General features: G+C 38.6%; 1 protein-coding gene across 2 annotated transcripts in view; it reads left to right on the top strand.

The window, feature by feature from the left end:
• The window catches only part of LOC139941880 (protein sel-1 homolog 1-like), a 65,293-nt gene extending 58,965 nt beyond the window's left edge, over window positions 1-6,328 (top strand). For both annotated transcript variants that reach the window (XM_071938523.1, XM_071938532.1), the window contains one exon: window positions 2,494-6,328. In XM_071938523.1, the coding sequence (XP_071794624.1) occupies window positions 2,494-2,628 (135 nt within the window). In that variant the 3' untranslated portion in view covers window positions 2,629-6,328. The remainder of the gene's footprint in view (window positions 1-2,493) is intronic.
• The last annotated feature ends 8,480 nt before the right edge of the window (window positions 6,329-14,808 follow it).

Below are 14,808 nucleotides of genomic sequence, written 5' to 3'. Positions count from 1 at the left end.
TTTTGACGAACTTGAACATAATCTCTCTTTGGGATTTCACCACCGTAGCCTCATTTATTGTGAAAAGAACCAGTTTTTTTAACTTGCTCGTCGGACAAGTAAAGGAAGAGTTTTTACTCGCATTTGGTGACCGGATGACCGCTAATTTCGAAATGGCAGAGCAATGGCAGACTGTAGCCGTTTGACGTCAATGCAAGGGTCCAAAGCAGGGGTTAGTTTTCTTAACAAATGTTCAACAGTTTGATTGCTTCGTTTGACTTGTTTTGTCATTCTTGTTCTTGCTTTTGTTTGATTATGATATGCAGGGTTGCATCCCTGTACTTGTTGGTTGTAATGGTTGATTCCGCATTTTTGATTGCTTGCCCATTATCATCTTCTTATAATGTCTTCAAATTATTGGAATGCACCTAGCCATTTTGAGATAAAGTGGACACATTATGAGGGCACTGTTTGGTTTGGGTAACCAAACTGCACTCCTATAGTTTCCACCATTTTCCAAAAAGGTTATTTCAAAACCCTTGTATTTGCGTTTATTAATACTTAATTTTTTTTGTATTTTTCTGCTTTTATAAATTTGTGTTGTTGTTATTGTTATTTTTACAGAATTTGTTTGTTTTTTGTTTTTGTTACATAAATACTAATAAAGGCATAAAATAGACCCGTCGGTGATTAGAGTCCTGTGACTCATTGTATACAAACCAAGCAAGCAACATGCAGTGAGCTTGGAAAAGCATGGCTGGTGTGGAAGAAGTATGCTTTCACCATGCACACTGGGTGTGGCTGCTTTGTTTGTGTACATTGTATACCCACTGTGAGTCACTTGGCACCGGTCTCCGATTGTGTCCATTACCTGGAGGCCTATTTTGCCCTGGTTTTGGCCTTCTAAACTTTCCTATAGACTTCAATGAAAGTGTGCTTTGCAAAATGAAAATGGCCTTGTCCTCTCACAAGATGAAACTCCAGGCCTACACATATATAGAAATCAGGCCTTAATATAACCCACAGCACCAACAGCAATTGTCGGGGTGCCCTGTGCTTTTGCTGTGGTGCCCTTTGCAAAGCTCAAACACAAATATGCATTCTCCTCATAGAGTGCCCCTTCAAGAGTGAAGTTCAAGGCCTGTGATGCCATTTCTTAGCTATCCCAACTTGGATTGAGCACAATCTCAGCTTTCCACAGAGGGTGCGCTTTGATGTTATGAAGTAATTGGATCAGTCATTGCTTCATTAGCCATGTTTGCCCACCTCAATAGGTCAAGTGGTTATTTCCATAAATTGTCCCTAAGATTTTTAGAGTGGACTCAAATTACAGATGACTTTTCTGAGAGAGGTAGGAGGCGGGGGGCCTTCTTGCGTGCTACATCTTAGTTGCTCTTTTGCACTCTCTGAAGGTGTAATTTAAGATGTAGTTATTGCAGGCTTGAGGAAGGATCTTGAGGCCTCGTTACAAGAGGGAATTCTCATGGGCAATTTGGGGGCAGCCATACACTGTGTTTGAAATGCAACTTTTCTAGTTGAAAAACATACATTTTTCTATCCTTGTCTAGCTGTCCCTAGGAAAATTAAGTACAAAAAAATAATCTCTCCCAACCTGGAATTGGTTACCTGTCGACTGCCTCATGCCACCATTAGACCTTATCACAAATACTTGGTATGCACGCTTTAGGCGTTGAACAGGGTGCATGCTGGTAACTTGATCTCTAGCAAGACCACCATGCACCTCATTCAACAGTTATCGCTTGCGCAATGGGTATTTGTGAAAAGTTTTTATTTTATTTCTTAAGTTAGAACAGTAGAAACGCTCTAAAAGGATTGTTTTGGTTTTTCAGTTGTTGTTATCGGACCGGCCCTTTGGACTGCCTAATCTGTCTGTGAGAACTGCCAATGCCCATATTCCCCCATGCAGTCCAGTAGAACATCCTGGCAGTCCACTGGATTGCCGGCGTATTCATACAAGAACGTTCTTTCATGCCTTGTTTGTGTCCACCTTTTGAGGCTCTTCCTTCCCCAAAAACATATCTTACAGAGTTTTGAGTTTTCATTCTTAAAGGCACCGAACACTATTGGTAATTAATCAAAATAGGAAATAGTTGTTAGCATAAAAACTTACTTGGTAACGAGCAATGGAGAGCTGTTGATAGTATAAAACATTGTGTGAAACGGCTCCCTCTGAAGTTACATAGTTTGTGAGGAGGTGATTTCTCCCTCAAAAGACTTCAGGCCTGAAGCCTTTTAAAAGGCAACTGAAAGAGCACAAATTTGTGCAAAAGAGTTTTTTTTTCATTCATTATTTAAACTCTTGCAACTTTGATGACCAATTGAGTCAAAGTTTTCACAGATTTTTTATTGTATGCATATATTGGGAACCACCAAGTGAGAATACTGGTCTTTGACAATTACCAAAGTAGTTCAGTGCCTTTAAAGACGATGTTTCCTCTGTTTAATTAATTGAATGCTAATCTATTGGGTATTGATCTTTCATTTGTCTGACAGTATGGGGAGCAGTTGAGCCAGCTGGACTTAGAGGGAAGGTTTGGACCTCATTGGGATATGTACCTAGTCACCATCCTACTGGGTATCAACGTCATGCTCGGACTCTTTGTTCTCGCAAGAAGAAACTACCTTTGATGGCCTTTACAGCAGACTTCAGCAGCGATTTGTTTTATTTATTTATCTTCTTTTTTTCGTTTTATTTGTCCTTTTTTTTTGCCAGGTTTTGCAGCTTAGTTCTGTTATGAAATTTTATCTTGTTAATTTTGGAAAGAGGTGATGTGAGATTGATTCAGTAATGCTATAATTTCACATCGTTAGTTTTGTTTATGTATCATGGAATGTTTAAAAACTGTCTTTAATATACCCACACAAATTATGGTTGTTTTATGTGATCAACAGTCTACATCTTCTAATTTGTTATCTTTTAAACAAAAATATACATTCAAGAAAAATATAACCAGCATAGTCTTAATCCCTTGTTACTGAAACAGTAAAACCCTGTGTGGAATTGTGTAAGTCCACATAGTGTTTCTGCCTTATGTGGACCTCTTTTGTTCCCAAGCCCACACTTCGTATGTAATGCTTGCGCACTGAGTGGGGGGGGGGATCATTTTGTTTTGTGTATAAGCGCATGGGTGTGAGAAGAAAGTTTACTCATTTTGTTGAACAGTATGCTTTATTTGACATCAGCAAAATAACTTTTATTTTTTGTAGAACCACACACTCGCCCCATCTTTGCAAACCTTCAAAGCATTCCAGAAATGCACTTCTTAATCACAGTCACTGTTTGAGTTTGGTGTGGGCCTAATTTCAGAAAGCTGTTGAGCATAGTCCTTAGCAAATTTCTATGTAAAGCAATAATGTTACAGGGCTCCGGCCACAACACTGTTAACTTTAGGGCAATTTGGCTTATAACCTGTTTCCGCTATTAATCTATCTAAGGGGATGGGGGGGGGGGAGCCAGACTCGAGCACGGATCATCCTATCGACATCATCATCTAAGGATGTGGACATATTTGACTGTCTTATACACTGGATTCCAACCAGTCGGATAGCACATCTGGGCCTCCGTGTGAGTTGGAAGGTCTTGGCTGTGTTGTTTTTGTTTGGTGACATTAGCACATGTTGGGTGTCGTGGCCAAGGACAGCAGTCTACAGAGGTAGACTCGGGCTCTGTAATTTACAGAGTGTGGGTTTGAATCCTGGCCTGGTCAGTCGCGAGTGTGTGCTTGAGCATGGTAATATATCATGTTTTTGCTTCTCTGCACCCAGGAGTACACAAATGGATACCAGCGAAAGCTGAAGGGGGGGGGGGGGTGGGTATACTGCGATGGACTGGCATCCTGTTCGGGGGAATGAAAATATTCTCATGCTAATGAAACCGCCATATCATGAGTCATATGTAATAGACCGATCCATTAAGCTCCGTCCCATTGCATATTGACCAATCACAACCCATTGCGCAACCAAAAGTCTGACAAAATGAGGTCCAACATGCGTGTGCTGATGCTTGGCGCGCACGGCAGAGTTTTGCAGAATGGCATTGGAGAGGCTCACGTGTTTTTGCTCACTTGCGCCGTGGGCGGAGCATAATGGTTTGGTCTGTTGGCTCGGACGGACTTTACTTTTTATACTGGTGAATATATACCGGTTGTTTTCAAGGCAATTAGAAAATGTAGCTCTTTGTAAATTTTGCATTTTAAAATATTGTTTTTGAGTAATGAAAAGGATGATTTTCTAAGGAGAAAATATCATCTTCCAAACTTAACTCAATTCAAGTTAAAGCCAAGATGAACAAATTATTTCAAATTTTAGTAGCATCAGTAATTGCGAAGCTGGTATCTAGCTTAAAAAAGACTTGTTTATTTAGTTTTGGTTTTTTTTTATTGTCACTCTGTTAATTGATAATTAAGTGATCATAAATATTGTATTGTGTTTTGGTGGAGATATATTTGTCTATATTAGTTCCACCTAAGCACTTGATTTACACTATGTCTTTTTAAAAGGGTGTTTATATTTATTGAAATAAATATGATTAATTATGGAAACACTGTACTAAGGAGTTAAGGAGTTTATTATGTGGTTTAAAATAAAGGCTTTTTTCTAGCACAGAGATCTTTCTGCGCTTAAATTGTCTTGTAAAGCTGTTACTTTCTTTTATTTGCATATTTGCTTTCGTTTTGCTGCACAATTGTCTGCTAAGCAGAAGTTAGCAGGATACCAGTCACACGTTTTACATAAAACATTTTAGAGTGGCAGGTAACCTTAATAAGCATCTTTTTGTGCTTAGCTACTTCTTGAAGCTCTATGAAATGTTTCCAAGGGTCTGGTTTCAGTGAGATGAGTAAGCTAGTAAATCAATTGTGATCGGGTTGAGGTAATATTTGTTTCTCCTTTCCATTCTAGGACCCCGGTTCGAATCCTAGTGGGTGCACTATGTGGATTGGGTTTTCAGTCCCTACCTGACTGCGTGGGTTTTCCCTGGAATAACTCTCGGTGGTTTTCCTCCCACATCCAAAACTGAAACTTCCTTCCTTTTCTCTTCTCCTTTGGGGTTCTTGGCTGATGCAGCAACTAAGTCCACTTTTCTTAATGTCCGTTCTTGCTTCACAAAACAGATGCAATAAAAATGAAATGCTAATTGCGCAGCAGAGTATGAAGTCAATAGCTAGAAATCATTGCATTCAATGTAAAGACAGTTGTATAAACTACACATTTCCTCCATTGATAATGTTTATTCTGACATCATGTTATTCAGCTGTTAAGACCATCGCAGCTTAAACGACTTACAGTAAATCTTGGTGCCTTGGGACAAATCTGACCCAATTCCAGTAAAATGAGTAATGGGTTCATACGATAGTGTACATACTTCTGTCAATAGTAATTACCTCTCAAATTAAGTTGATAAATGCGTAGATTGCTCCAGCTTCAGACGATATTGACTAAGAATACTATTTTCGTCTTGTAAATCATATTGTGTGTCTGGGAACTAACATGATTTTCAAATAACCATTTAATTATGCATTTAAATGTTGAGAAATTTCAATGTTTATAATTTCGTTATCTCTTAAATTCCGACTTTTTTGGGATGATCTTGCATCCTAAAAATATAAAAAGCTTCAATGTTTGGGGAACCTCGGTTTAGGTATTTTTTTATTTTTTTTTATTTTTTCAAATTTCAAGACTTGAAATGTCATTATGAGTTTCCTTATTGTTGTAGGAATACAATTTTGATGAAATAATGTACTTTGTGTATGATACCTAAACTGTATAAAATTTGTAATATACCTTTAAAAATGTCAAGTTCTTTCATTTATGAGCTCGGACCTTCTGCTTTAAATTTTACTTACCTACCCAATTGTTTTACAACTATTGATGTTGAGTATGATTAATGCCATTTCGGATATTGAATTAAATTGAGTTACAATGAACTTCGGTTACTTTGGCCCCAGGTGGTGGTACAAGGCGAGGAAGAGTTCATTCGTTCGTTGTCTCACAGAAGAAGCAAAAAAAAAAAACACAACTAAATACGAATAAATTCTCAAAAGACTGGAAATTGGGTCAAACAAAGTCCTGTTAAGGAGTGTTTTTGTTCACCACCTCTTAATTGGTTTGTTCAGCTTCATACAAGTTTGGGTTTGAACAAGGACAAAATCCACTGGAGTGGGACTTGAACCACTGACCTCTGGATTAACGCACTGGCACTCCACCAACTTACCCAGTCAGTTTTTGTTATTGTTTATATCTTAATTTATAAAAGTTCTGACATTTTACCGTCGTTGGTATCGGTTTGTTTCACTCTTTGTAGTATCAAAAAGTGACACAATATTGGTTGTGAAATGTCGATGGAATATTTTCTACTGAATTTGCCAATGTAAATACATTTTGATCATTCGGAATAAAGTGTAGTATTTTTAACCGATCGTTGGAGCACATTGAAGAAATCACTTTTTTACCTTTAATGATCTGCTTTTTAACCCTAAAATAAAGGTACATTTCGAGGATTTCCTTATATTCTTCAAGTTAAGCCCTCTATTTGCCATTGTATCAATCACAATCAGATTCCTCTGCATTTAAATCCAACTAATGGACTATATCTATTTTCGGTGCATTCAGCTTCAGGATGGACCATCTTAATGGGTTGCACTCCACTATTTTATTCAACACACCTCTTTAAGATTGTGATCAATTTCCGGTTCTTATAAAGGTCCCCCTCCTCTGAAATGTTGTTTTTCTTCACATCACCAAGTCCAAGTGCTAACTATTTTTATATTGACTGAATTAAAATACAAAATGCCCGCGGAGTTTTAGGCTTAAAGGGGTTGTGTACGTTTGGTAATCACTTTTAAAGTGTATGGTAATAAAATACGTTGGAAGCCTGCAGCAGCATTTGATAATACATGTATAAAGCATTTTGAGAAACAAGTCACTTCGAAGTAAAAATATAATGATTTTTATGTCCATTTATCTTTCATTATATGGATTACTCTTCCTGCGTTGATATTACTTTGGATTTTTGGCGATATCTCAAACACGCAACTGCTTTCGAACTGATAATTTTCAAAGGTTAATTTTATTGTATACAACTTCTTTTACAGGATCATAACAACTGAACGGTTCTCAAACCAAAGGTATACTTTGCCTTTAAAGGTGTACGCCTACGTTGAAACTCCCCGTGTCCCATGGGATGTAGCGGTAGTGATAACAAGTGTTCAAGGACTACAGCTTCAGAGCTTGTCTCAAAGATCAAGATCGTGCGGCTCAAATCAGGTAATTTTGTTGCTTATATAAAGTCCCTCATAAATATCAAAAACGTTAAAGGGAATCGAATTCATTTAGATTGTATCTGTTCATTAGGGCTCTCTCTGTGAGATGTAGAGATATAATTTTACAATTGATTAATGAGTATAGGTGATAACACTGATTTGCCGTAGTGGCTCTGGGTTATTGACCGGAGTACGGAGCGATGGACGGTATAAGGAGATGGTGAGACTCGCTTGTCCTTGTTCTCAGTTGTTTGTATATGAGAAGGGTTATTGGACTTATGGTTTCGTTGCTGCTATTATTCTGATGGTGTTTGGGCTTTTTGGTTCTTCATTTTCTTTCTCGAGTCTTACTCGAGTCTTTTGTGGTGTCGTCTCCTGTTTTATGATTGAAAGATTTATTTGCTATCAATCGTTAGGATCCCAGTATGGATCTTTCAGAAATGGCCTCTGATATAAGTGTGGTTTTAAGGAAGATACTCCATTGATATTTTGTGTTTTTGTGAGAAACAAGATTTACTGTATGTTGCACTGTCGAACATCCTCAGCTGGTAGCGACGCAGTATGAAAACAATAATATTGTTTAATACGGGTAGTTAAATACTGATAGTAATATAAATAATAACATTGAACCCATAGTTTGTTTTTCCTTAAAGAGCACTGTACAAGTTTGGTGGAAATTGAGAAACATATCATGAAAATAAACTAAACAACTGTTTAATAGAATATTAATTTCGGTTTTCCCCTTTACACCGATGTGTGTCGGCAATTCTTGCGAAGGTCGTGGGTTCGAATCCTACTCGAGTAATATGCCTATGTCTAACAAAATGATCACAGAACTCAAGAAAGTACTGGTGCAGTGCTTACACACGTCAGTGAAATTTCGCTCATTTTGTGCACCAGTGAAATTTCGCCCATGTTGTGCTTCATCTTGATATACACAGACTTCATAAGGGGAAAAACCATAAAAACGCCTGTAACAATGTTGAAAAATGGATACCCATTCTGTTTGTATATAAACACAGACTCAATCGCCCTGCAGCACATGGGTTCTATACACTATGTAAAACATTCCTCAAAGCTCGTTCAACTCCTGCGCTTTAGCGTGTAACGACATGCCGTTGAAACCCCTAAAGTGTCATCTGCGTTGACGTGCAGAAATGGCAACTAGAAACACGATCTTCTCTCAGGTTATACTAGCTGCCCTCTTGAGCCCAATCCAAATGTGCAGTTGACCCTCTTTGATTTGAATCCGTAACGGCCAGTGCTTCGTCACTAGGAGCTCCCCAAAGATATTTGGAGAGCGTCAAAATTGTACTTAAAGGGGCGGTACAAAGTCTAACTTATTAGCATTGATGGAGAGAACGATTATTAGTAAGAAGAGGCAACAGCTTAAAATAAACCAAGCACAACGTTGAAAAAATGTCAGGAATGGTTTGGGTTAGTCTTGCCAACAGCTTTCCAAGCTGCTTTAAGTTTAGACTGGTTTCCTGTCTTTATCCACAAGACAGACACTGGTCTTTATACAGGCCCAGTGATTTCATAGGCCAATTTCATTGGATAAATGTACTCTGACGTAAGCTTCCAGTATCTGTGTTATGATTGGTCCATGATGTAGTGTTAGCTTGCACTTTCGACCGTCTGCAAGCACTGTACGTGTCCATAATAACTTTGTGCATCGGGTAGTGTTGTTTTGTTCACTATATATGGGTTTGTACATTGACTGCGAATCTCCGTGTGAAATTACTGTGATGAGGTCAAAGGTACATTTGTTAGGATCCAAACATCACGTCAGGCTGGTTTCTGAGCTATTCAAATCAAGCCTCAACGTGTGCCGCAGCACCTTTAACAAGAGAAAGTGCATCCCCACTTGCTGACTCACTGGTACTGACCTCTCTCCATTACAAATTAGTTTTAACTAATTGGGACCCCAAAAAATGACAAATGCTCTTCTAAGTCATGTAACTTTGCAGCATATCAGTTGATTTCCCCTTTTGCCTTTTTCCCCCCAAAGAAAACGGGAAAATACTTCAGAAACTTTTGCCTGTAAACCTATTTCCTCTGTTCCTCACTCTGGGTGAGGTTAAGCCCCCTCTGAAGTAACGTAGCTTTGAAGTAAGAGGTATCTTCTCTCTCAAATTAATATTAAAAGACTTCAGGCCTAAAGCCTTGTTAGGCACCCGAAAGCACACAAAGTTGTGCCACAAGGGTGTTTTTTCTTTTGTTATTCTCTTGCAACTTAAATGACCAATTGAGTCAAAAGTTTCACAGATTTTTTTATTGTTTGCATAATTATGTTGGATACATCAAGTGAGAATACTGGTCTGTATTACCAAAGGTGTCCAGTGTCTTTAAGTCAGCAACTTGGACTCCATTCGGTCTGTATAAAAGATAACCCCCTTTTGCCGCGGGAAATTCAACGGGTCGGCAATTACGATGGTCGCGCGCGGTCTTTACAATAATCAAGTTAACCAAATGTCGTAGAGCAATTTAACTTGTACTATTAACTTAAATGCTGAATAAGTTGCCAAAAGGGTTACATCTCTGTTTAATGTTGGAAAGCTGTTCTTGTTGATGATGGCATGTACCGTAAGTGTTAATTTTGTGAGGAAATTGTGTCCCATGGGGCATCACAGTGAGATAATCTTCTATCATCCCAACGTATTGATGCACTTTGGAACTCCCTGTACATGGATGTTGTCTATATTCCAAGTCAAAGGAAAAATGAACAATGCATATTGTGCCTCTCTGAGCTGCTATTGTAGATTTTCACTTGCCACAGACCTTCTGGACTTGTGTTCGTAAACTTGTGTAAAAGCACTGGACGCTGTTGGTAATTACTAACATAATTCGGTGTCTAGAAATTACGAAAGTTTATACTGACTACCCTTTATCCTCATCACTTTACTCTTATTGGTTTAACTTTAATTTGCTATAATTTCCCAGCTTTTTCTAGATACCTTCCATTAAAACCCTTCGCTTATCTTTTTGCTATAAATGGATTGTAGAGTAACTTACTTATATGCGATGCTTCAAAGTGGACTTCAAAGTAAAATCAATACATAATGATACTGAAAATTATATGCAAGCGAATAAATTAGCAATTTGCAAGCTGGAAAATTAAGTACAACAAAGTACAATTACCAGATTCCTAATAACAGTTACAATTAATTCAATAAATAAAAAGTACAGTCACATTAAAAAACAAATCAGTGAAACTGCGCAATTATGTTCAATTTGATGAGAATGGCAAGGTTAGCTCATTTTATTTTATCAATATAAACCACAAGGGAAACTGACTGGGTAAATTTGTAAATGATTTTTGGGGTTGAACAAATTTTATTTTGTTTGAATAAAAAATATAGTCGTTGTCTTGGAAATAGTCATTGTTAAACAATGACGTCACAGAAATAGTTTTAGTCAGAGAATAAACTCTTAAAGTGAAGATTCGTGACTACAATGTACTTGCCTTCGGCTCGTAGATTCTATTCACGAATCTACACTTTCTCGTCCATTCTCCTTAACTTTTAACATAACATATAAATATACATATTAGAGAAAAAACCGAAAGAGAAGCAACCACCTGTTAGCTTTTGGGTTTTTTATTTGCCGTTTTGCCTTTGATGGTTCATGAAACGCGTAGGAAGACTGTAAGACGAAATCCTGAAGAGCAAAGCATCGTCTACAGCCCTAAGCTTAATCGAGTGTTAAGACAAGACCGGATAAAAGAAGCTGACAGCTTTGGGCAAGTTTGTAAACCCTTGCAGCTACAGTCTGACACAGGGTGCTACAGGATGAAAGTCATCAACGCTAGAAAAGGGAGAAGAAAAAAATGTTGAAAATGTACACACTTACGTCTGTCTTACACCGTGAAACTTATCTATTAACACATGATGGGGGAGGGGTGTCCAAACACAGCTCAGGGCAACTTAAGAAATTACCTCTGTCCAATGTGACGCTGTAGCAGTGACCGGGAAGGTGCCATCACTATCTTCATTACCATAAAGCAATGTACGTGTCTTGTTTGTCTATCTAAAAACCTCGGAGCTATCACTGAAATAACGACCTTTGGCGCCGCTTGATTCAATTATTATTCTTTCATTTTACAAAAACAACAGATATGTAACTTGTAATTTGTGAGCACCCATTTGGTCACAGTTTCTGCGATATCTTTGATGGTTTTTTTTTTTTTCAATTATTATAATTTCTTTTATAGAAAGCCAAATTTTTGGTTCTGTCAAGAAGGTTGTTTAGACAATAACAGTAAACGAGGTTGTAGAACAGCCTCTCCATTTAAAACTCATAGAGAAAGACACAACGGTAGCCCCAGACTTGTGAGTGAATAGTGTCATGTGCCTTACTCCGAGCTCAGTGTGTGTTCGAATCCCGGCCTCTCCTCCTGGACCGAATTATTCGCTTACTGCACTATGTCAATCGCGTAAACCTATGGGCTGTAATTGATAATTACACGGTGAGCCATGCCGTGAAATGTTGCCCTAAAGATGGGTCGTTTAACTACGACGACAAATCAGAACGTACAACAAGAGATAATTCTTACCACAATGTTTCTGGTACGATTTGGTTGCCATGATCACCGCACATTGTCATAACATTAACAAACTTCATTGTTCAAAGTTTGAATTTCATGCGTCAACACTGTCCTCACACCAGACCATACGAGAGAGATGTCTGAATTTCTTCCTTCGTTGATGAATGTTATAGCGCTTAACGTGTCTTGAATGGTGTGAATCTGCAATCAAGGGTTGAAAGACATATGGCCCTCTTGTGTCCAACATCTCTAGACTTAAGTATGTGGTGAAGTATAGATGGCTTATAATTGGAGCATCGTAGGCTCAGAAACTTTCGATAACAGACCAAGAGAAGACCATTTAAGAAATTGTAATTTTGTGGTAAAATCGCACCCAGTCTGTGCGGGTCAACCACGATCGCCTCACGATGGACGACATTTAGTACACTATGAGTGCTAAGTTTAACCGATGTTTTAATATTTGCTCTGGCCCACTTGCGCACTCATCACATAAATTCTTAATTCTTGATAGTTCCTGAACTTTGGAAATTATGACACACATTGTAAAAATTACCCATAGAATCAGTGTCGTATGTATCTTGCCTGAAGGACCAACGTACAAGCTCATTCTTTGTGTATAGGCACATGGTATATTGGTTGGATTTCATTACATCTTGGTTATTTCTCTGTGTTACCACAAAGACCTGTACGTGATCTGTTAATACAATTTTTACTCAAATTAATTCTTAAACATCAACTGAATGAAAAATCTCGAATAACATAAAGTGATCTATTCATTGATACACCTTATGATCTGTTATTGTTTTGTTTTTTTGGAGAAATATTCCCTTCTTTGAAGATGCCAATATCTTCTTGAGTGAGTGGGGTCTGAGATTTACCCTCTTGTATGATCTCTCAGACGGCATCCGCTGGTCGGGAACTTGAGATAAGACCGAGGACGGAGCTGTGCGCGCCAACAATGGTCGCTAAGATCTTTCCAGTTTGAAAAGTCCCAAAGGACCATGCAGTGATGGAGCCACAAAGCCTCGGCTTGTCAAGTTGTCTATCGCCAATAGTCCACTCTTTATTGTCAGGGTGTGACTGCACTATTCAGTAAACAGTCATCACAAACACACTCAAATTGGCGGGAAGATAGGAAGACTGAAAAAAGTGGGTGACGAATTTGTTTGCTTACAACGCCTGCTCAACCAAACCGTGGGAATTAAAAACACTTTAGGGGAGTAATGGTTGCTAGAATACGAATAAACGTTAAAGGGAGGTAAACGCGTCGGGTAAAATGTTTTCCAACTCATGAAGTACTTAGATAGAACTGCGTGTTTCACCAAAATCAAGATGGCGGCTTAGTTTCGTTTATATAAGCATTGTTATCAAAACGAGGCGGGAGGACTAAATAAGTCTGGTGCCCGTTTGGTACGATATGAAATTGTGTTCGTTATTGCTATTTTTCTCAAGGTTCATGGCAACAATGTTTGGCTGTTTATAAAGAACCATAGTATCTTCAGAATCTCAGACATTCATCATCCTTACTCCCATTCATAAACAGATCGATAAAACGCACACCCACACAATCAGCATCAGTTTTAAAAGCACCAAGAAAGGAACTGAAAAGACTAAACATTTCCCAACACCCGATCAAATAACATTTTTACAAACTAGTGCATCTAGGTCTATATACATGTTTGTTCTGGGTGAGATCTGCTCAACATGTGAGTTGGATAATAAAAGACCAAAAAAACAAAAAAACTATTGACAAGAGTACACTCAATATTGTCGACACGGCTAATCGACGATTTTTTGTTTCATTTTGTCCGTCAACATTTGGAATTTTTTTACCGATTGGTTTTGTACAAAAAGGCGAAGCGATGACGTGCTCATCTCACTCTGCCAAACAACCAGATCCCTTTTTGTAACAGCCCTCAGTTTCAACAGGTCGCTACCCCCTCCCGCTTCGAAATAAAGAAAAAAAAACACTCGCTGAAAGCAACAAACTACACCTACTTTAAAATCAATCCCTCTCGCTTTCTTGTACACGTCATAGAGGTCGTTCACACGCCGTGTTAAAGTTGGTCTAAGTCCACTTAGACCGGTTCGGGTTCAACTTTTGTGCGTGTGAACGCAAATAAAGTTAGACCGGATCGGGTTTAAACCCCAAAACTTAAACCGTCCAGCGAGGTGGTCTAAGTCTAAACCGGTTCGGGTTTATCTTTTAACACTGCGTGTGGACAGAATGACATCCGGTTTTAACTCACAACGGACGACCCATTGTGTGGTTCAATGCACACGCCCGGAACCCGGAGTGCTTGTATACGGTTTCTGTTGCCTCTGATGCTGAAAAGCACCGAGTATTTATATTACTTTCTTGCCGCTTACCGAGTTGGCGAAACCCTCTCGATCAGTGTATGCAGTTTAACACAGGCCCACGCCCATGATTTATTAAATTCTTAAACAAAATTATATTTTCCAAGCTTTTTTTTGTTGAGTGTCCTACAATAAATTGAAACTGTTTTTTTTATGCGTATACTACGAGCGCAGCAAAGAAGCATATGTTGTATTGCTTCTCACATGTACAGCGCTGCCATCCCATAGTGATCACTCTCTGATATCCCATAGTTATCCATCACCGATCCCGTGGATGTGCCTTTCTATTGCCGTCACCGTTACTAGCGTGCTGTACTTTCAATCTGGGAGAATGAACTGCAGTGAGCGCGAGGCTGTGTGTAGGGGAAATTCCCTACGCCAGCAATATCACCACGTTGTTGGGAAGTTGGGAAAATACTGCAAAGTACATGTATTTACGTAACTTGCACGTGTGTAGTTGTGTTTATGAACGACTCAATCGGAATAAAAATCGCGGCACCAGCTTTTGAGAGATCGCAAATTCCAATCGATTGAAGTACAAACTAAAAGTATTTATTAAATCGGAAACAGTGGTATAAAACAAAACACAAAAATGAAACGTGTTCTGTTTCATGGAATATGGACAATATTTTGGTGAGTTTTCTC

This window comes from Asterias amurensis, chromosome 1, assembly GCF_032118995.1.
Source record: "Asterias amurensis chromosome 1, ASM3211899v1".
Lineage (NCBI taxonomy): Eukaryota > Metazoa > Echinodermata > Asteroidea > Forcipulatida > Asteriidae > Asterias > Asterias amurensis.
The sequence above is the reverse complement of the archived record's forward strand: the minus strand, read 5'-3'. Positions and strand labels throughout refer to the sequence as shown.